At 40.9% G+C, this 23547-nt stretch overlaps 1 protein-coding gene and 1 long non-coding RNA gene across 12 annotated transcripts in view; one reads left to right on the top strand and one right to left on the bottom strand.

Annotated features, from left to right (window-relative positions):
* LOC309345158 overlaps positions 1 to 18860 on the top strand; it is a 50049-nt gene extending 31189 nt beyond the window's left edge. For all 3 annotated transcript variants that reach the window (XR_014158023.1, XR_014158024.1, XR_014158025.1), the window contains 5 exons: positions 7238 to 7902; positions 9085 to 10633; positions 12955 to 13063; positions 15262 to 15399; positions 17806 to 18860. This is a non-coding gene — a long non-coding RNA (uncharacterized lncRNA). The remainder of the gene's footprint in view (positions 1 to 7237; positions 7903 to 9084; positions 10634 to 12954; positions 13064 to 15261; positions 15400 to 17805) is intronic.
* DIDO1 (death inducer-obliterator 1) overlaps positions 1 to 23547 on the bottom strand; it is a 67147-nt gene that overhangs the window by 27004 nt on the left and 16596 nt on the right. For 8 of the 9 annotated variants that reach the window (XM_081867429.1, XM_081867434.1, XM_081867428.1 and 5 more), the window contains 5 exons: positions 22267 to 22365; positions 18870 to 19743; positions 17173 to 17491; positions 14732 to 14938; positions 12769 to 12994 (listed from right to left, as the gene is read on the bottom strand). In XM_081867429.1, coding sequence (XP_081723555.1) covers positions 12769 to 12994; positions 14732 to 14938; positions 17173 to 17491; positions 18870 to 19743; positions 22267 to 22365 — 1725 coding nt within the window. The remainder of the gene's footprint in view (positions 1 to 12768; positions 12995 to 14731; positions 14939 to 17172; positions 17492 to 18869; positions 19744 to 22266; positions 22366 to 23547) is intronic. The other variant, XM_081867431.1, reaches the window with a different exon arrangement.

Genomic DNA, 23547 nt, shown 5'->3' with positions numbered 1-23547 from the left:
TCCTAGCCAGTGTCCACATCTTCATACCAACTAAACAGCTCCATCCAGACATTTTGGGGCAAAGTAGTTTACAGTGTTTGCCTTCAAATGCTCAAAGGCTGCTGATCACCGTATGCAGAATTATGGGAATTATATTCACAAATTCCAATAACTGTTACTTGCAGCTGCTTTTGTAAAATCACTTCTACTGACACATGGTTTTAGTGGTCTTCGTAAGTTGAATACTAAGTGGTGACCATTCTTTTGGGCAAGTATGCCACAAATCAAGTCGAAAGTATGAAAAAATATCATTCAGGTGCACATTATACCAAGCAGGGGTCTGCTGTGGAGTTTACTGAACTGAGCAGTAGGAAGAAGTGCAGGACTGACCTTTTCCATAGCCACCAACCCAAATAAAATTTTCTTAGATCGAAATTGTAGCAAATCTTAATACAGAAGGCTATTACACCAGACTAACACAAATCTAGACAATTACTTATATTAACTGTACAATTCACATTCCACTCCACAAGTCTGCACGGATTACTCTGGTCCATAATATGGGACAGAGTGGTCCAACCTCCCAAAGTGTGCGGCAAGAGTAGTTTGACACAGAAACCAGAGGCTCCAGAGTGAATCAAATTTTTATATTGTTACTTAAGTATTTGCAATATAGCTATTATTATTTAATATACACCATTAGTATATTTAAGTATAAGCATAATGGGACCTACTCCTGAGCATAGCTGTCAACTTACGGATTTGAAAATAAGGGGCCAGCAGCCTTGAAAATAAGGGATCAGCAGCCAAAATAAGGGATTTTCCCAGCACAGGTATGTTCACCTTCTGAGCCCCTCCGAGCCAAAGGCAGAAAGCCCAGTCAGCAGCCAAATGAAGCCTCAAGCAGTGGTTCCCACAGCGCAGCAACCTGGCAAAGGGGATGCAACAAGGAAAACCACCATCCCCTCTCTGCTGGGAAGCGCTGAGCAAAGGCGAGTCCCCAGGCAACATGGCCGAATTGAGCGGCACAAGGCATGCAAGCTCCACCCCCCAGTCATTCTTAGACTCCTTATTGGGTGAGCAACGCAGCCAAGCAACACAGATGGAGCCTCCCTCCTCCCTGGCCGGCAGGGAGGGAGGGAGAGGAGCTGCTTCCTTTGAAACCCGGGAAATTTAAGGGACATCATCAATAAGGGACAGCAGCGGGACACGGTGCTGGGATAAGGGACTTTCCCGCCAAATAAGGGATGGTCGACAGCTATGCTCCTGAGTTAGTATGGGCTGAATCAGTGTGCTAGGCTGTGATCCGCAAAATAGGATTATAACTCCATGTGTGGTCAAAATGCAGTGCAAGACTTAAGCAAATGCTGTTAAGTTCACTGAGCCTTATATATGTGGAGGTATCCAGTTGTTCATTATCAGTGTGTGGAAAATACCTCCCTCACATTAATACATTATTTTGTTGTCCAGAGCAATCCTGGGCAAGGTTAGAGGATACAGCAGGGGAGGGTTGGCCCGTTTGGCCTTGAAGGGGATGAGAGAGACAAGCGCCTTTGCCGTTTGTTTTCTTGTGTGCCTCACAGAAATAAGAAAAAAAGCCAGCTACTTGAGTCACTTTAAGAAGTCCCGAACACTGCCAAAGGCTGTCGAAAATGGCCTTGAGGGCTGCATGCAACCCCCGGGCTGCATGTTGGACCACCCTCATATAGGAAATCAAAATTGTTTGTGCATCTGTTAAACATCCATCTGAGGGGAAGTGGAGTTAATTGACAAACGGTACGACTTGGGAGTCAGGGAATTCTTGCCAACTTTTCATGGGTCTAGCCTCAGCAACCTACACATGGCCATGATTGCATGAATATAGTCAAAAACTAGGCTCATATTGAGTAGACTTATCTTTATACATGTCATTTGTTGAAAAAAGCACTGATGCAGCTGAAGGTATAGCTTAGGGGGAAGTGACCAGAAACTTTAATTAGCTGATATAAAAGACAGAATTCTATTTCACCTAAAATTGAAAGCCATCCCATTGTGGCTGTAAATGCAGTTCTCAAGCAAAGAGAGCCTGCATAAAATCAAAGGGGATAGTTTAAGCCGTCTTGGACACAGCATTCATTTGCAGTGCCATTTAGTGACCTGCATTTGTTCAGATCTGTGTGATGGTATTCCGACACAGCAGAATCCCTCATAAAAACAGCTCACTGTCTAGACCAGGTGTCAGAACCTTTGGCTCTCCAGATGTTGCTGAACTACAACTCCCATCATCTTTGGCCATTGGCTGTGCTTGCTGCAGTTTATCAGATGTGTAGTTCAGCAACATCTGGAGGGTCAAACATTCCTCACACCTAGTCTAGAACATTTGAGCTGAAACTCCCCCCCCCCCCCAGAAAGGCAATGTATAGTATTACAGCCAGAAAACCACAAACAGCTCATGCATGTACGTTATTCAGGAATGTGGTGGTGGTGGTAGGAAATGCATAGAATTTCTAGAGTCAAATAGGAAAGGGAAATGATTGCATTCTACTCATAGCTACTGCACAAGGCATGCACTCACCACCATCAGTTCTGTAGGTAGTAGCTAGCTTTTGGCTTAATACTGAAGATTGCAGCTGGATGGGAATCTTAAAAGTCGCAGAAGTTTTATACAGCTTATCTAAATATATGGCTTGATTATGCAGTAAAAACAATCTCTTAAAAGTAGTAGCACCTGTTATATACATAAAAGACATAGGTAAGAGAGGTCTGCCTACTTGCTAGAGCCTAGGGTATTTATAGGGTTGAAGCTTACAGGAATGCCTATGAACAGGATTAATTATCACTATTTCAATTCAACAAACATTAAGATGCAGTAATCAATAGCACATTAGATTTTTTAAAAAACCAATTTAAATATGCCATTTAATATTTTTAAATCAGCTTTGTCATTCTTGTTTTGCTTTTTGAAAAAATCCCTGTATGTTGTTGACTCCTTAGTACTAAGTTTGGTCCCTTTCTATACTGTGCTGCAGAACTTGTGATTATTCAAATATGGCATTTCCAAACTCCCATCAGCCCCTGCCAGGATCACAAATGGTCAGGGATGGGAGCTGTAATGCAGCATTTAGAAGGCAAGAGGTTCCCCCTTCCCCCCGGTTCTGTATGTGTGTCAGTTACATCCTACTAACCTTCTTTCTAGTACCATTATCTTATTTAAGTCAGTTTAGACCACACTCCTTTAAGTGCCAATTACACAACACTGGTTTATTTTACACCCTCCCCCCAGGCATGGGGTTTGTCTGCCTGCCAGTACTTTTCAAAAGAAAAACATAGTTGCATATATACTAAAGCAGCATGACCAGATTAGCCCATACGGCAATTTGTTGATATGCACATGCTCACTGGAAAAATGGGACACCAGAGTTACGTTTAGATGTCCTGTAAATTAGGTAAGGCAACAAGAAGGCAGGCAAAGGAGGCTAAGAGAAACCTGTTCAGCCCATTCATTGTAGATTTACCGATGGGATATGAAGTTTAGACTTGCTCAACAAGTTGCATTTGGGTAGGGAAATCTGCTCCTTCCCAATGAAATTTGGGTTAGCATTAGAATTTGATGTGTGCAACTACAGGTTCCAACTTGCTTCCATCAGTTGCAAGAGGCGTTCAATAGAAAATGACTGCCAATTCCTTACAGTGTGCCGGCAGACCCTAGATGGGGGTATATGCATACAGGTTTAACAAGCTCCCCACCTTGCCATAATTGGTACTGCAGTTCTGGTACCCCTATTAGTTGTTTGCAGTTCTCATTTGATGACACCATAAGATGTTGGAAAGTCCAGCCATAAAATTAGTCTACTTTGGTCATTCTGTTGAAAGGAGTAAGCTGCCAGTAGGAATCTTGTTTGTTCAGGGCCCATATTAGGATATTCATGTAATTTGGATTTAGGTGGCAGAGGAGAAAGTAGTTGTAATCAAGTCCTTTTCTCCCACAAGCTAACAATTCTACACTAAGCTCATGCTGACAACACAGGGACATTGGGAAGTGATTCAATACTCCCCAGAGGGGATCTTCTTTCACTTTAGAAGGAGTGATGGAACTAGTCACAAATGAATCTGAAATCCTATGGTTAGCAACTGAACAGTGTGTTCCATTAATGAATGCAACATTACATGCTCCAATATTGGAAATGCCAGTTGGCTGGTCAGCAATTACCCTCCAATTACCTAAAATATCAAAACATCCCTAGCAGTTTCATTGGTAGACTGGTAACTTCCATAAGGGGAAAAGAACACACCACCTTTCCTTAATTGCTGAATAGCACACATGACTATGTTGAGGGTGCAAAGCACATCATCTGTGTAGGCACATAATGTGGTACACATGCTTAAGCCTTTGTTTGCAAGCCCATATACAGTCAGGTTCTGTATACCATCATCACAAAGCGTATGTATCTTTCGTAAGTGAATACCACAAAAATATGAGCCAGTAAACAGAGATTTTAAAACATTATATGGAAGGCTGAGTGGGGGGGGTGCAGAAAGGTCATATAATTTAAATCTTTCTCAAGTCTAAAACTTGGCATACCTATTCATAATATATGGCTTCTTCAAAAAGTATTCACTTTAGATATGATAGTAATGAGGAGATTAAATGTGGTTTCCAGGTTTACCCAGTGACACTAATTCACGGCAAGGATGAAAATCACAAAATCATACCCAGCGTATTTTTCAGATTTCTAGAAATTTCAGCTTAATCAAGTTTCTAGTCCTCATGAAAAGAAGTGTCTGTTGTGGTATGTATATGGAGCTGCTTCGCATAGATCACCTCAGAGCTCACCTACCAGTCCACACATGACTCCCCATCTTGTCTTCTACTGCACGATTCTCTAATGATTTCAGAAAAGCTAACCTTTCAGAAGTAGTTTTGAGTGAACTACCACTGTTGCAGATTCAGTTCAAAGAGCGCCTACATTTGACTTAGAAATTTGACTTTACTTACAAAAAAATAACCAAATCTTTGAAATGGCTAACTTAATAATCTGCATCAGATGAAACCAGGAGCAATTTATTAAACAAAAAACAAACAAAAAACAAAACCTCATCTAAAACAAAGGCATGAATCTAATTTTCTCCTTGTGAAATGGCAATCATTGTCAGGGAAGGTTCTTGCCAAATTGTGGGAAATTATGTGCGCTAAGAATACCCTACCTGAAATACCAATTTGAAACCATTTCAGCAAAACACAGGCGGTTCTGTTGAGATGATTATGCTTTGCTGCCCATATTACTGGGATACCATGCAACAATGCAAAATTTCAGTAATAAAGCTAGGGCCAAAATGCTTTGGTAACCACTGCACCGGTAGACTGTTATTACATTGCTGCCTCAGTAACTGGTTGAAATAGGGCAAAGCAACCCCATGATCCAGTTGTACACCCTTAGTATCACATGAAATGTAAACTGAAGTAACAGGGCTCAGGTGGCATCTTCTGGCAAGAAGCAAGATTTAGTATCATGAGTGAGATAGTTGGTAAGCATCGTGAGGATTGTCAATGCGAGCTCCGCTTAGGTTGATTTGAGAATTTAGTACATGGATTGTGCTAGTTTTGTTTGCTGTAGCTAAAATGTACAAAAATCCCAAATGCATTTCATTGCAGATTTCTGAGAAAGCAGTTTCTGCCAAGTCTCCGTGTGGCACAATTTGCAATAATCTAATGTTTCCCGGCGAGTGGCTTAAGAGAATCTTGTGTGCTGTTCTTGGGTTGCCTATTTGTGCAAGGCTAAAAGTAGATGGAAACCTCTGCAGGCCTTGTTGTCAAGAAACCAGATGGTCAGAATGGGGAGAAGTTTGCTCTCATTGCAACTCCCCTAAAAGCCAAGATGGCTTTTTACTGAATTTACTATGTTTCCCCTTTGCTGAACAGGGAAACTGAAATAGAAGGCTAAGCTAGTAATTCACTAGTAGTGTGTGGAAGATCTTAGTAACTGCATAGACAAACTGTCTTATCAATGGGCCAAACTTGAGGTAATTTTCATATGATGCTAATCACATATGCCTAATCAGTTCTAGTATTCACTGGATTTTCCTAACTTTTTTATTATGCACTGAAAATATTTATATGCAGCCCTATTACATAATTGTGCTATGGAGTGTGTAATGTTCTCTTTAACAGAGAACATCCAGTCTATTTAAGACAATGGAAGTGGAATGTTCTTGTAGGAATGAACAATCCCCAGGTAAATAAAAAAGTACCCAAGCCCCCATTCACAGTGCAAAGATAGGTGTGAAGGCTTGAGGGAGGGGTATTTTAAACCCTCAAAAAGCAAAACCCATTCCAAGCACTTCCATAATGTTGAATAGTATAAATGGCAAAGATAAGCAGGTGCTGCAGCCATTCCACAATATTACTTACCACAAACTGTAACTCAAGTGTTGCCTCCGCATGTTCACTGTTGGGAGATGAATGCAACACTTCAGAGCATCAGCAGCATGTAGAGCCATGCCTGAAAGACGCTCAAGCACCCTAATGTAGCCCTGAATCTTTGGTTCCTAGATGTGTCACCAAAATCTGCCTCAAATCCTCCTGTCTGTGGTTGGAGGAAGATAGTTCCTGTTACGCTTTTAAATCTGTATTATGTATCAGTTATTTTTTGTTCCTGGTTCTCCTTCTGGACCCACTAAGCACCTTCTAAAGTGCATCTACCCCCCCCCCCAAACCTCAAAACACACTGCATTGCCCACCCCTCTCGAGAGTCATCAAATCAGGCTTGAAAGCAAGGCTTGCTTTAAACCCAGATTCTGGACTCGCAAGTGTTAGGACAGGCTGTTCATCTGTGTCAGGATTTCTTCGTAATAGTGAGGCAAGTCTATGAGCATTTGCCCAATTCGAGTCACCCAGGACCGCTTGTTGGATCAAACTATTTTCACTTGTACTACTCTCCACTTGGAACAAATGTAAACTGCAACTGTTTGCTGCTGCCTACAATCAGGTTTCGAACTCGTATAACTTGATTAAGGCAGCTTCTCTGCATTTTAACCATGATCATATTCTAGATATGGGTGAATTAATTTTCTCCAGCCTTACAAAAGGTGAACTGAAGGAAAATTAATGCTGTCTATACTCAGTGCTGTACAGAAAATAAATATAAGGCATTGCTTCATGTGTGTTTGATATAGCCTTTTAGAAATGATTAGTGATGAACCCGTTTTCAACTTAGCTGAGTAATTGTGACATGCTGTGTGATGAACTTTAACCAGCCTTATCAGGAGTGATCTACTATAGGGAGGGAAGGATAGCCGCTTTTCAGGGAGGGTTTTCTTCCTCTGAATCATCCAAGATGGCACCAATTGCAAATGGACATTGAATTGGCGAGCCCTGGTGCTCAAGCTCTAATGGAAACCTATCCTGGCAAGGTCTAGCATGCCTTCCTTGGACATCTAGAACCTCATCAGTTGGCCTGTGGGACAAGAAAAATCTTCACACACTCCCAAACCCAACCCAGGTAAGTGGATGTTTCTGCAGCTTATACACCTCCCCTGCAATATGTGGTGCAGCCCACCGCTTAAGTCTTCTTGCACAGATCTTGAAGATGTAGCTCCACGGAGGGCATCTTCAGCTCCCATTCACTGCTTTCAGGCACAGTCAGAAGCCACGCAGCAGTCCAGATCTGCTCCTTTGTCTGTAATACTAGAAGTATGAGACATCAGCATGGAGAACCCCTTTTATTTGGAGGGGAGGAGGAAGAGTTCCAATTAGTCACTCAGCCAGTTTAAGGTAATGATGATAAAAAACTCAAAACATATATAGTAGAAAGGAACCTTACATTCCCTTTATATTTGATTAGCGAAGAAAGAGTTGACGAGGTAGACACATGACAGCCCCAAATGGTTGAATTACACCTGCTAACCGAGCTGGGTCACTGCTCTCACACAAGAGATTTTCTTCAGGTAAGAACTTGCCCCTGATTTTGCACACTACCCTTACTTCTATATAATCATCTTTTTAATTCTAGGCTAGTATGTACTTTCCTACACCTACCCAGGATGGAACATCTCGCAAATGCTCTAGGGCGCAAAATATGACTTGCTCTGATCAGAACAAATGCTCAAGTGATTAGAACACTCTTATATATAAGAGCACTTGTCTGGCTGCCCCTGGTGATAAGGAATACCACATAGGCAAGGGCACAAAATTCGCTCCCGACCAATTTGTTGCAATTTTACTAGCTTCTACCCTGGCTGTGCGAAAAGGAAAGCCCCTTCCTCCTTTGCCAGCACAGAAGTGCAGCAGAACCTAGAGAGCAGGCTTTTATATTGCTTGCACAGGAGGCACAGTCCCTTCTTGTACACCTAGCATATAAAGCAACCGGGCTGTCAGTGTTGGAAGGCTGTCAACAAATATCTCCTCTGTCAGCCTCCTACATTTTTACTAGCCTTTTTACTCATAAAAGGAAACCCTCTCATGAGTAAATGTTTTTTGCAGTTCAGTCACTAATTAACAAGGCTGGATTATTAGAGTTCTTGTAGTCTTTCTAGTCCCATAAATACTACTCTCTGGTTTTCAACAATTCTCATCTGAAAAAACTCTACAATGAGAAAACATTGAACTTCAAGGTGTTTTGTTGATTTTGAATAAAAAATAGTGATATGCTTCCTCTACTGTTTAGAAATCCTGGCTGCATCTTGAGATGTTGCCAGCCCCTTTCTCTTCTCACCAGACTGCTAATTACTTCCTTCAATTTAAGCACTTTTAATTGATTACTACTACCTGAGAAATGGAGTTTACAACAGCACTCTGACACTACTCTTGACCTCAGTATAGATCAATGTGATGTTAAAGCATTCTAGCACTTTAAAACCAACTTTAATGAAAAGGAAGAGGTGAGGGGAGTATTAAAGACTACTCCTGACTTATTAGAAAAAGCAGCTTAAAGCAGGACCAACTATATACTGATTAAACCATTTCATTGCTAGAATTTCTTTTTGAATTCCTCTTTTGCTTATGGACCCAGCCACCCAGAGTGGCAGGTGCAACCCAATCAGATAGGTGGTGTGTTAGTAAGATGTTATTTTTATAAGGGCTTGTCATATATACTTCCCCTAATTTCATTAATGCTTTTTCTTTCACAGCTTTCCACTGACAAAACATTTTCAACTCCCAGTGACTCATTAATATTCTAGTTTTTACAGAGAGAAATAAAAGCTACAATGAAATTGTGTTTTGAAGTCAGAAGTACATTAAAGCTTTCATTGTGGCCAGTAAATCTATCAATTTCGTTTTTCTCAACTGCAAAGGAAAAGCAGATGGTGTGTTGAAATGAGATGTTAGTTTTAAATCCTATCATCAGTGTTCTGATTCTAGACGGTCAGAATCAACTAAGAACAACAAAAATTAAGAAACTTTAATCTCTCTCCTGCCCAGTAGGTGGCAGAAGGTTCATCCATCGGATTTCTGGATTGGTTTTGTAATAAGAAGTAATGTATGACACCATCATACTTTCAGAATGACAGAGTAAGTAAATTCCCTACTGATCTGCATTAAAATGCTGCATCAAAAATGCTATCGCAATAGACACATATACATAATTATGGCAATACAGATTTGGTTTTATAGCTGTGTTTTTAATGTTGAAGTTGTGTACTGAACAGCATGTTTAAGTAATCTGAAATTCTCCTTTCCATCCTACTCTCGTAAAGCAGGGTATGATTGTATAGTTTGCTGTTAAGAAACAAATAAATTCAAGCATAGTCAAATAGCTGAACTTTTTGAATTTAATGTGGGGAACTCAGGTTCAAAACCTTGTTCAATTAGAACATTCACTGGGAAGTTACTATCTCTCAGCCTGACGTGCCTTACAAAGCTGTTGTCAGGGTAAAATGGGATAACCCACAATAAATCACTCTAATAAGACTGAAAGAAAACCCCACTCTTTTTCTGAGTAACAGAAATTTTGCCTCCAGTGGCTGAGTACCTGTAAACAGTGACAAAGGTGTGACAGGAATGTTCGGGTACAGAACACGGCTTCCCTTCCTCAGTACTTGAACAGTTTCATTGAATCATTGATAGTGACTCAATAGCCAAGGACTAGAAGTCCAAATTGAGAACTTGATCTGCTAATTCCCAACCCTCTCCCTACGAGCATTTTTTTAAAAAAATGTAATCATGGAAAAGGGACATTTGATGTTATAGTAAGATACCTGTCACAGTAATAGGATATATAACGCTGAAGCTACTTCTTCCCCTCCCCACAGTACACTATCAGCCTACAAGGTATACTAGAGCAACAGGGAATCCTTTTCCTCCCTACAGTGTTATTGTTTTGCCCAGAGCAATATTCATGGTGTCTCCTTTATTCTTTGCATCTGAAGTTCCTCAGAACAGCAGTATCATGTGTTCGCTTAATGTGTAGTAGGATCCCACTAGGTGCTGGGTGAAGTATTGAGCAGAACTCTGAAAAGGACCTTACTGTACAAAATTACTCTAGAGCAGCATTTCCCCAAATCCCCCACACACAGACACAAACCACCTGAAAATTACTGAGGGTCTTGGAGGACTACTTAATTATTTCTCTGTTTGTTGTAGTGACTGTGATGCACTGTGCTAGACTGTACTGTTGGAGACATGTCATGGACCACTTGAATGAAGCCTGCAGACCAGTTTGGGAACCTGTGCTCTAAAGTAACTCTAGAGTAACTTATAGCTATTATGAAAGGAAACTAGTGCAGTTATCTAAGAAGTTCCCTTTACTAACATCTAATTTAAGAGTGTGATGATGTTTTTAAGGTCATTTTTCAGGAAAATGAACACTCACGACCAGGCACTACAGTGCAGCGAGCATCCAATCATCATGGGGTCATAAGTACTTTAGATATTTCTGAGGAGTGCAAAGACATGCAAGAGTAGATGGAGCATAGTAGGGTGCCATGTCTCTAATGCTGTAGAGCTTATTGCTATCTACCATAATAGTGTGTTTTTCAGAGATCAGAAAGGAAATGAATGAAGTTTCATGTAATGTATGTGAGATCCAGATCTACTCCATCAGGTGATGATCAATAAGACTTCTGTACATGCCCAACCCCACAGAGTGCCAGGACTAATCAGTCTACAGATACAAATCTTGTATAACACTGCCTCCCAAGAAAGGGGGAGGAGTAACCACTCCTGGATAACCTCCACCACTGAAGGAGAAAGGAGTCGTTTCAATGAATGAATTTATATTTGGTAGTTTAGCAGTGATACAAATAACTTGAAGACATTCATAGAACTTACCTTGAAATGGAGCAGCTTCTAGAGATGGTGAAAGCTCTTCACTAAATGCAAACTAAATGAATATGTCCATTTTCAAGCATAACAGCAACGACAAAAAGATAGTTCCAACTCTAAATTTCCCCGCTAGTTATGGGATTTCACAAAAATGCTCATATTTTGATAATGTACCAGTTAATATGCAATTGATATAGACATTGCTGAGATTTGGCTTCTCAATAGCCACTTGCCTGGCAAAGTAGCCTTGAAGTGACTAGGTAAGGAAGCTTTAGTAAGCTGGAAGATAACAGGCTCTTTCAGACTGTTGTGCCAGAAATGACCCATAGGGCTATGTGCAGGCAGGTGGACTAGCAAGCTTCGTAGATTTCGTTGAAAGGCTGGGCTGGGTTAATGAAAGTGACAAGGAGAAACAAACCTACGGGAGGTTTTAAATAAAGGTGTTTGAATCCTACATGCCTTAGATACCAAGTCCTCCTGCTCTTGGCTGCCACTGACAAGCAAAAGGCATTACTTTGTTGGTCAAACCCCCCAAAATGAAAGCAGGCCGAAATGAAAGGTGGCTTCTCCTCAAGCCCTGGAACTCCATTCTTTCAGGGTTTCACCAAAGCCATCTTCCAGTGGAAATCAAGCAAACATTTAGAGACTGTTATTTTAGTAGCAGACCTAAGAGTTTTGTCTTTTTCTACTGTTACTGATGCAGAGCCTTATATCGGGGATTACAAATATGTCTGACACATTTGAGCATTAAGTCCTTTACCTTTTGCCATGCAATAAAAAAAACCTGCAACACTGTTTAAATGAAGGAAGTAAAACAGGCCTAAGAGAACAATCATTTTTACATTGCAAAGCGCTAACTTACTTACCTTTATAAGCTAAACATTGCCAAAAATGTTCTTCAAATACTTTAAAGTTGTGACATTCAAGGTGAGAACTCTCCTCCTATTGTTCTACCTTGACGAATGCCTCTGACACATACCTTTCATAGATCAAAATCCCTATGGTTTAAGATGGGCCTTGACATGATTTCATGTAAGTCACATTCTTGGAAGGAGGATCAGCCCCTCCCAAAACTCCCCAAAATTAATACCTAAAAGTTGTGTGGTTGTGTATGCATGTAAATTATCCATTTGAATCATTCAGAAACCTTGTAGACCTGACATTCCTAAGTCATAATGCAAAGGCAGATAGGGACTTAAATGAAAGTGAACAAAACAGTTACTCTGTACATTATATAAACTTAGGAAACAAATAAATGTTTATCATTACCTACCTTCTATTAGAACATACCTATCATCTATGAAAAATAATAGGTTTGTTAACCTGCAAGTATACGCTTAAGTGCCATTTTATACAACCTGAGAGAAAACCCCAAGTTGTCATTTCTATATATGAGCCTTGAAACTCTCCCTGAGAGGTATGTGTGCAAATCTTTGAAGATGGGGAAAGACCGTAATTAAAACCCCTTTCTAATTTAACAGGGTCAAAAGTTGAAAGGTACTCAAGGAAAGTGTAATGATTGCAGAGGTATATCCCTGTGAAATACATACATTTGAACAACAGTGATGATGAAATGGCAGGAGTCTTTTCTGGCTTTACTGCATTATAATTATGATCGCTTGCCCAGGATGGTGTGCTGCTTTCTGAAGCTGGCTCTTTAGCAACTGTCTGAGTATTTGCTTCGGTCTTTACGGGTGCTGCCACGGTTTTCTTCATGATAATCTCTCTTTTTTCAGGAGCTGGTCTCTTCTGTGCGGAGAGAGGTTTGATACCGGCCTGTGTAACCAGCAGAACCTTAATCACTAAGTATTGCAATAATACAGTCATCATAACACAGGAGTAGAGGTCAGTTCGTTGTGTATTAGAGAACTTGCAAACATCTCATACAACAAAATTCCGTATTATATTTCTCTGCATGCCAGCTCCAGAAACTATAACCCTGGCTTGTGATCAATAGTATGCACAACACAAAACTATAGCAAAGTGAATGCAGATCATAATAAGTGGTTGAGCACCTGTTTGTAGCTGATGTTCCGCCAACCCATAGATTAACATGGGTGCAAAGGATCTGAAGCAAAGAACAACCTGCGCCTAACCGTGGTTCTAATTTGTTTGGGCAGCCTCCATGAGTACAGGAAGTTCCCCACTTCAGCGGTTTCCCTTCCCTGAACTGGTGGGTGACAGCAGGGGACAGGGAAGAAACTGTGTTTAGTGCACTCGTGATCAAGTGACTGCACAGGGCAAATGTTTTCAAAATCATTCTCTATTCTGCAATAATTTTTTATGCTATTGCTATGACCATTAAACACGTAGATCTTTGCTCTCCATGAGTTGGTGAGCAACAGTGAGGCACAGCTTAGTGTGCTGATCCCTGTTCTCATGTATGCTTTTACAAACAAGAACCTCTGTATGAGACTATTATGAGAACTGTATCAGCTTAATGAGATCAAATGGGGCACTAATCTGCAATTGTGAACATGTGTGTGCCAGCGATGTATCAAATGTCTTTTTCAAGGAATGTTACTGGTTTTGAGTTTGTTTGTTTTTTGATACCTTCTGGTCTTAATGTGGCTAACAATCTAAGTTGTAGATTGCTTTGTAACTAGTGCTATAAAACAGCATATTCTTAGGAGAGACAGCAGTTCTTTTTATGATTCTGTAAAGGAAAGCAGACATATACCGTATTTTTCGCTCTATAAGGCGCACCAGACCACAAGACGCACCTAGTTTTTGGAGGAGGAAAACAAGAAAAACAATATTCTGAATCTCAGAAGCCAGAACAGCAAGAGGGATTGCTGCGCAGTGAAAGCAGCAATCCCTCTTGCTGTTCTGGCTTCTGGGATAGCTGCGCAGCCTGCATTCGCTCCATAAGACGCACACACATTTCCGCTTACTTTTTAGGAGGGAAAAAGTGAGTCTTATAGAGCAAAAAATACGGTATATGATAATGCTGCTCTCACAGCAAAAGTGGTGGTGGGATTTAGGATGGAAACTGTGATATCCCCCCCCCCCACAACACCAGAAGTTGTGCTCATTCAAATTAGCTAAATGGATAGAAGATTCAGGACACACAAAAGGAAATACTTCTTCACACAGTATAAAATCATCGAAGCATGATACTAACCAACATAGACTGCTTTAAATGGGAATTAGTTAAATTTCTTGAGTATAAGGCTATCAATGGTTATATACTACAGGAAGAAAATTAATTACCATACTAAGGTAAACAACAGTGGAAATGCCCTGCTTGTGCATTTCTCAGAAGCCACAGAGGGAACAGGATGGTGGACTAGATAGGCATTTGTTCTGATCCAGCAAAGATATTATGTTCTTAGTTAGATAGAATGATGGGATCTCATCAAGGGAGCACTCAAAATAACTTGATGAAAAATCTGGATCTTTTACCATGAAAATGATATTTTTTTCTATTTTACAAAATGTCTGTTCCTCCAAGATCTCTCTCTGTGTGTGGTGTGGGAAGGGCTATTTACTTCAAAAACAATTCAGACTTACCATAGGCTGAGGTTTTACGGCAACAGCTCGTTCAACTTTTGGTTTGGTCTTCTCTTTTGGCTTTTGCTCTTTGCCTTCACTTAGAAACTTCATGGTGGCTGCAGCATGTTTGAGAATGCATTCATGACCACAGTACACAGAACCTGACTGAGCAACATTAGAACACCCTGGGCCAATGCAACTGGCTGCTTCAGGCTCTTCAACTACCTGAAGAACAGCACAAGAAATTAAAAAAGAAAAGAAAAATGTTTAACCTCTTTATCACTGGCAAGATTTTGACACAACAATGCTAATAACAGAGCTGTCTTACATGCACTTTGACAAAGCTCAGATATATTTTTAAGACTTGCTTTTCTTAATGGTGGTTTGCTCTTCTATTTTTCATCTGTTTCTATCTTTTTTATATGTGTTCATGTGCTAAAGTCTGCATTTTGCAATCTATAGGTGTTTTTCTTACTCAAAGTTTCTGCATGTATGTTTGGATGTACATTCTAAAAAGATTTGTAGAACTTGGGTTTTTGTTTTTTTAGAAATAGTCAAGTCTACTTAGTCTACTTGACTAAGAAGGGCAACGTTAAGTTCTGACACAGTGGCGACCTCTACGAGCAAGGCCAGTGGGGATGCGAAATCTACTTTTTGCCTTCTGGGAGGATTCCTCCCACGTAAAGGTGAGCTGTTATCTAGACTAATCAGTGTGAATTCATAAGTGAATGAAAGGAGTTCACAGAAAGAATGCTTTCCACCCTTTCTCTCTCCCCCCCCCCCCAAGGCTCCCTGGAAGACTGGGGCCCCCGCCTGAACCTCATCGGAATGAGTGTAGGGAAAGTAAAGAGATAATCTGAAATGCAGACATCTCATTTGATTTGGGACATTTCTCCTTCCCTTTGCATCCCCCTGTACTCCATTCCTCACTTTCTAAATACTCTTTGGTTGGTCTCCCATCTCTCAACTCTGTTCTGTTTCCTCCACCCCAATTTCTGGTATGTTCCACACTTTGATAATCTATTCCAGAATATGTCTTGAATTATGTTTTTACTAGAAACTAGGGATTAGCAAATTCCATATTAGTTCATGGTAAGTTCTACTCATGGAGTTATAGATCATGTATAGTATAAGATTAAGTGAAATTTGCATAATTTGTCTACTATAATAATTTGCCTCCAGAATCTGGTGCTGTCATCTGGTTTGTTATCAAATGTGTGGAGGAAGGATCTGCTTTAATAATTCATCTCCCAACAGTTATGCTGATTATTTTTATAAATCTTACTTATTTTATAAAGTGAAAGTAGATTTGGGCCTTTACAGGCAAGACCAATAGAAAAAGGATTTAGATTATGGCACATTGCAATAAAAATGCCAGAACTCTCTAGTAACATCTAATCAACTCTGCAACAAAATTAACAACAGAAATTGAAATCATGTACAGTGGTACCTTAGGTTATATTACCGTCGGGTGATATAATTTCGAGTTACAAACGTGGCAAACCCGGAAGTGTATACTTCCAGGTTTCGCCGCACAGAAGCGCTCTACTGCGCCGTGTGCATGCGCATAAGCGGCGCCACCGGATATGGACTTTTCGGGGTGAGTACGGACCCCCTGGATGAATTAAGTTCATATCCGGAGGGTCCACTGTATAGCCTTGATAGGCATGGAGCGTGATCCTCCAAATGTTCTTGGACTCCAACTTCCATCAAACCTAGCCAAAATAGCCAATAGTTAGGGATGATGGGAATTGCAGACTAACATTTGCAGGGTCAAAGACTTCCTATTCCTGATATACAGAAACCTAGGAAGCAATTAGCAACTTCTGAGATTCAGAAATGAGTAGAGGCTTTCATAATAATCTGTTCCCTATTTTTAAAATAACTGAAGTACAAGACAAAAAGAAATTATGGTTATGGATAGCTCTTACATATCTTAAACTGATATTCATGCAGCAGGGTGTGTGTGCTATGACTATTCCATACAAATATGTTGTTCCCTCACCCCACCTTTTCCTTCTTTGTATATAGGATAAATAGGAGAATTGTGGAAGGAGATACTTAGGGGATAGGAAACAGAGAGAAAAGAGAAAGCATTTTGTTAATGTAATGTCTAAGAAACTTGGTAACATTTAAACAAACAAACATCAAATTATAGCCCTATAGCAAGGGAGAACCAAGACAGAATGACAGAACAGCATACAGATGCAACCAAGGTAGCTAAGAATGAGCAATACTTCCCCTATTTCCTCTTCTAAAATATATTAGTATTCTGATTCACTAAGTATAATGAATTACCTATATCTAAGTAGTGTATTTGCTTAATACAATAACTAACATACAAAAAATACAAAATTTAATTATACCTAGGGTGACTTTTTCTTTCACTTCAGTTCGGAACCAGAACAGTTGCACTAGAAGCACACTTAGCCTCATGTCACTACAAATTAAATACTCACTGGTTGAAATATTTTGAGCTTTTTCTTTCCACTGGGATTAGCAGCCTTTTCAATCCGTCCCTTGATTCCTTGGTCTTCAATGGACTTTTGCTCAACAGTTCCTATGCTTGTAAGCTCTGTGCCATCACCTGTTACCTGTCCCAACATGGTTTGTTGTTGGTCTGCATCCACAACTGTCTCATCATGCACCTGCAGAATGGTGCAATTTGGGCAGATATAGTCCTCCCCATTCCTTTCCAAGAGTCGCCCACGAGCCTCTGAAATCCCTACGCAGTTTCCATGAAACCATTCCTCACATCTATCACAACAAATCATAAACCTAAAAAAGGAAAGGGTTGGCAAAAATATATCATTAATGTGAAATACTTCAGTTTTACAAAATCTGTCTGATTACAATCAAATACAGCCAATAAAATTAGTCATATCACCACCAAAACAGTAAATAAAAAAGCTCCCACATCTATATGAAATCAGACAAAAGCTTACTTCGTTATCCCATTTAACTCTTTTCTTTACATAATTAAATGCCCAAATGTCTCAGTAATTGATGCAATTTCACCCCTACATATGACTCCCACTGCTTTGCTAAACCCATATACAATTGTCTTTCTTTGCACCTCTGCATTCCTACAGCCTACTCAGGAACAACAATGGCTTCAAGTTACAAGAAAGGAGATTCTGACTAAACTTATGGGAAAGCTTTCTGATGTTAAGAGCTGTTCAACGGTGGAACAGACTCCCTCGGGAGGTTGTGGACTCTCCTTCTTTGGGTTTTTAAGCAGAGGTTGGATGGCTATCTGTAATGTTTGCTTTATCTGAGATTCCTGCATTGCAGGGGGTTGGACCACATGACTCTCGGGGTCCCTTCCAACTCTACGATTCCATGATCCTATAACAAGCCTTCCCAAAACTGCATTTTCCCTTCTTGAAAATTCAGAGTACTACTTCCCTCTTGACAGATTAGACCATATGAACGCTTCCGCCCTAAATTAGAACTTCTGTATTTCAGACTACTGGGACTGAACAATAGTGGTAGATGTATGTGAAGAGCCATGTGGTATCACAGCAGATGTATTTTAAATTGTGCATTTCGAGCAACACAAAATTAAATTGTTGTTTGAAAGTTCCATATACATGCTCTCTCAATTGTATTCAACAACTATCCCTCTATCACTCAAAACTTTCAAACCTCTATAAAAAGTTCTTGTACATAATAGACTGTCTCTTAATAGCAGAAATTTCAAAACTGTCTATTTCATGTTTAAAGATTTTATCCAACTACTGTACAGTGGTACCTCGGGTTACAAACACTTCAGGTTACAAACTCTGCTAATCCAGAAGTGGTACCTCAGGTTAAGAACTTTACCTCAGGATGAGAACAGAAATCACGTGCCGGCGGCACGGCAGGCCCATTAGCTAAAGTGGTACCTCAGGTTAAGAACGGTTTCCGGTTAAGAATGGACCTCCAAAATGAATTAAGTTCATAACCAGAGGTACCACTGTAGCTATTTTAGAAACTATTTGGTGGCGGGGTGCAGGGGAGTTTGTGAAAAACTATTTTAACTTCTGTATATTATAAAGTATGGGCGTGAATTTTTCTTGATTTTCCTCATTTATCTTTTTTAAACCACTCTGAGGGTGTTTTTTTTACAATCAAGCAGTGTATAAATTTTATGAAATAAATAAGTAGGTAATACCTGTTGTTGTGAGGCTGCTGACAGATACAGTACAGAGTACTAGGATCATAAACTTCAGACTCTGATTTCCTCTTTTTGGATTCTTCAGGTTCATCCCCAGTATGCGCAGGAGATCTTCCTTCTTTCTTAACCTGAACTGCTTCACTCATTTCTTTGGGAACTGTTCCTTGATCTCCAGCCTCGGTATTGCCTATACTTTCTGGTTCTTGCTTTACAGCTATTTCGGTCTTAATTTGGTTGCCTGCTTGGACATCAACTGTCTCTGTAGGATTTTGTTCTTGATGTTTTTTCCTGAGGCGATTCTGTAACTCTTTCAGAGTTAGTTCTGTAGGTTTCTGCTCAACACATTTCTTTCTTAGACGGTTCTGTAGCTCTTTCAGTGTTAACCCATCACTATCACTGTCAGATGAATCATCCTCCCTTTCCTCATAGTCATGTTCTTTAGTGGCTCTCCCTTTCCCAGCTGGCTGGCCCTTAATGTCCTTGGAGTGACACTTCTGAGACATGGCTTTTACATCTGACATGCTTTCTACACTGCCTTCAGAAGCAGTTTCAATGTCAGTAACATGGCAGGAGGCTGGCTCGCTCAAGTCCTCAAGAGCTGTGGGAAGATTCTTTCTTCCTCTGCGCCTTACAGTTGTAAGAAATTCTTCTACGCGTTCAGTGCGTTTGGGCTGTCGCCCACTACGCCTAAGAGCCAGACTTTGCTGCTGTGGAGATGACTGTTCGGTGATGTCCATTTCAGCATCCCCTAAACCTTCACGCTTTGCAATTGTAGTTCTCCGAAACCCCCAAGTTTTCTTGAACTCCTTACTTGTGGGTTTAATTGTTTTTTGTTCATCGTCATTGCTTTGCTCACTTTTGTCATCCAAAGCTGATGTTGAAGAGAAATGATACAAAGAATAGCATATTTTAAACATGGATTTTAAAATTTTCTTCCCATAAACAGTAACATGTTTTACACTTCTTTCTGTGTATGCTTCATTTTTGAACTTTTGAGCAAAAACATACTTCCTCTTGAAATTCCAACTAAACAGAATGCAAGGTTATAGCAGAAACGGGGCATAGTGTTAAGTTTCTCTGTCCATTGCACCTTGTTTTTCCGCACCTCTTCCCTTTCAGGCTTCATCAACAAAGGACTGTCAGCTCACCAATATGGCAGCTACCTATCCTGGCAATGGGTAGGTGGAGACTATGATCAAGATGAATGGACAACATATTACTCAGCTTATTATATAAAAGTCTGCTCAGGGCTATGAATTCACATGTAAAACTAGCCACTTGTCTATTGGCTTGGATCCATCTTCCCCAACCTGGTAACCTACAAATGCTTTAGGTTACAACTCCCATCAGCCCTGGATAGTATGATAAAAATTGTAGCCCAACACATTGGAATACAAGAGATACAATTATTTATGTTCTGTAGCAGTATATGAGAGTCAAGTAACTGAAAAGTTTTACTTATTTATTTTTAAAAAATATCTATATACCACTATTAGCATAAAAATATCAAAGCAGTTTACATCTATATATATATATATGTTTCCTAGTTCTGCTGGATCTCTCAGCGGCTCTTGACACCATCGAGTATAACATCCTTCTGGACCGTCTAGTGGGCTGGGAGCTGGGGGCACTGTTATACAGTGGTTCTGCTCCTTCCTCCTAGGCCATGTTCAGAAAGTTGGGAAGATGAGGTTCAGACCCCTGGGCTCTCATGTGGGGTGCCTCAGGGTTCTGTCCTCTCCCCCTTGCTTTTCAACATCTACATGCAGCCACTGGGAGAGATCATCAGGGGGTTTGGGCTGGGTGTTCATCATTATGCAGATGATACCCAGCTCTAACTCTCTTTCAAATCAGAACCAGTGAAGGTCCTGTGTGAGTGTCTGGAGGCGGCCGGCTGGAAGATGGATGGTGGCTAACAGATTGAGGTTGAATCCTGACAAGAGAGAAGTACTGTTTTTGGGGGGACAGGAGGTTGGCAGGTGTGGAGGACTCCCTGGTCCTGAATGGGGTAACTGAATGGGGAAAGACCAGGTGCGCAGCCTGGGAGTCATTCTGGACTCACAGCTGTCCATGGAGGCATAGGTCAATTCTGTGTTCTGGGCAAATGTTTATCAGCTCCATCTGGTACTCAAGCTGAGACCCTACCTGCCCGCGGACTGTCTCGCCAAAGTGGTGCATGCTCTAGTTATCTCTCGCTTGGACTACTGCAATGCGCTCTACCTGGGGCTACCTTTGAAGGTGACCCGAAAACTACAACTAATCCAGAATGCGGCAGCTAGACTAGTGACTGGGAGCGGCCGCTGAGACCACATAACACCGGTCTTGAAAGACCTACACTGGCTCCCAGTACATTTCCGAGCACAATTCAAAATGTCGGTGCTGACCTTTAAAACCCTAAACGGCCTCGGTCCAGTATACCTGAAGGAGCGTCTCCACCCCCATCGTTCTGCTTGGACACTGAGGACCAGCACCAAGGGCCTTCTGGTGGTTCCCTCGCTGCGAGAAGCCAAGTTACAGGGAACCAGACAGAGGGCCTTCTCAGTAGTGGCACCCACTCTGTGGAACGCCCTCTCACCAGATGTCAAAGAGAAAAACAACTATCAGACTTTTAGAAGACATCTGAAGGCAGCCCTGTTTAGGGAAGCTTTTAATGTTTAATAGACTATTGTATTTTAATACTCTGTTGGAAGCCGCCCAGAGTGGCTGGGGAAACCCAGCCAGATGGGCGGGGTATAAATAAATTATTCTTATTCTTAAGAGTTGAGTCAGAGACCAATAACTATTAAAACTATTAACTTCCATTGCAAATCAATGCAGACTATGATCAGTATTATTACAGTGGTACCTTGGTACTCGAATGGCTTGCCTCCCGAACAAATTGGCTTTCAAACACTGCAAACCCATTTTTCGGAAGCCTAACATCCAACACGGCTTCCACTTGAGTGCAGGAAGCTCCTGCGGCCAATCAGAAGCTACACTTTGGTTTTTGAACCGTTTTGGGAGTCAAACTGACTCTCAGAACGGATTAAACTCGAGAACCAAGGTACCACTGTATAGGCAATTGGAACCTTTAACAAAAGGTTTCAGTGTCAGGTGTTTGAGGTTCCAGCTACTTCATTCACCTTTCCCCACCAATCAGCATTTTGTGAAAAGGGCACATGCTCAGTCCTCACTGGGCTGTTTCCTGCTACTTATTTTGTTTAAAGAAATACTTTTGTACTTCTGCAAACCTTGAGGTCACCACCAAACCTTCCAATATATATCTCTTGTGAATGGGTGGTACAGTTTTGGCTATATAAGCAACAGCACTCACAGCCTAATAATCAGAAATGGAAGTAATTACAATTAGAAGCCTTTATTCAGAATAGACACTTTCCTAAACAAAATAATTTACCAAGAGAACGGGTTTCCATATTAGATTCAGAATCCAGTGCCAGAGATTCCAGATTCTCTTCTTTCACACCAGTGATAACACTATTCCCAAATATCACCCCTGAAAAAGAACAAACACAAAAGGTTTTTAACACTGATTTACTTTCAAACTGATAAACATGGAAAAGCAAATTGGCTATTTCATTAAAATATTTAGATTGGGATAGGGCACCTTTTTCAGCCTGAAGTGACATTCCCCTCTGAGGATCACAGGTGAGGACAGAGACAAAAGTGGGTACAGCAACTAATGTAGGTTTGTTTTTGGAGTAAACTACTTTCTATAGACACATACACACACCCTCTATTATCCATCCATCCAGGCAAGCAGCTAGAGACTTCATCAGCATTCAAGGACACATTGCAGCTAGGCAGAAACACTCTGGGTGTGAAGCAGGGCCAATGAGGGGTGAGACCTGGAAAGAGTCCTGAAGGGATTTAGACAGCTGATGACTATTAAAAAAGCAGAACTTTGTAATGGTCCTACAGATACAGCGTATTTTGAACACAGCACACATATTGTCTAAAGGGTCAATCTTCAAGGTAGAGCTGGGAAATGCTTCTGTCTGAAACCGTGGACAGCTCCTACCAGTCACTATCGACAATGCCAAGCTAGATGGGCCAACAGCCTGACTCTGTATAAGGCAGCTTGCTACCCTATGAATGCAGCATTCTGTTTATTTTAGCATGTGTGGAATCTAAAGTATGTTGTCTGTTACATTAAATATAGCTTGAAGGGAACAGGTTAGACAATTAAAGCATGCACTTGCTGAAACATGTTCCCACACTTGCCTTCTTCCCAACTCCACAATCGCTGTCTGCCAGAAACAAATGTAGCAGTACTCTAGGTGTGCTGCAGCATAATACAAGGTACTTCCAGTTGCTCCCCTGCCCACCTCAGGGATTCTGACAGTGCACATTGACTGAACACAGACACCAACCATATAGCTTTCCAGTCTCCTTTTTACCTATAACCTCAGTTATGCTACTCTGAATAGAGCAACTGTTACCATACACATCAGCGACACTATGGGCTCCCACTCTAGTGACTGCTCATAATCCAATAATGGTGCCTGAATAGGAAGCATGTTCTGTACATCACAAACTGGTCTGTAAGTCTGCCTTCCTACATTTTCCATGCCCACTGGGACCCTGACAATTTTCACCAGTCACCCCATACAGTATTAGAGAGACAGCACATTCCATTAAAGGACTTCCTGAGATACTGAATCTAGGCAAGACTCGT

Source organism: Podarcis erhardii, assembly GCF_964252035.2.
Source record: "Podarcis erhardii genome assembly, chromosome: 6".
Lineage (NCBI taxonomy): Eukaryota > Metazoa > Chordata > Lepidosauria > Squamata > Lacertidae > Podarcis > Podarcis erhardii.
This window is presented reverse-complemented; position numbering and strand designations above follow the sequence as displayed.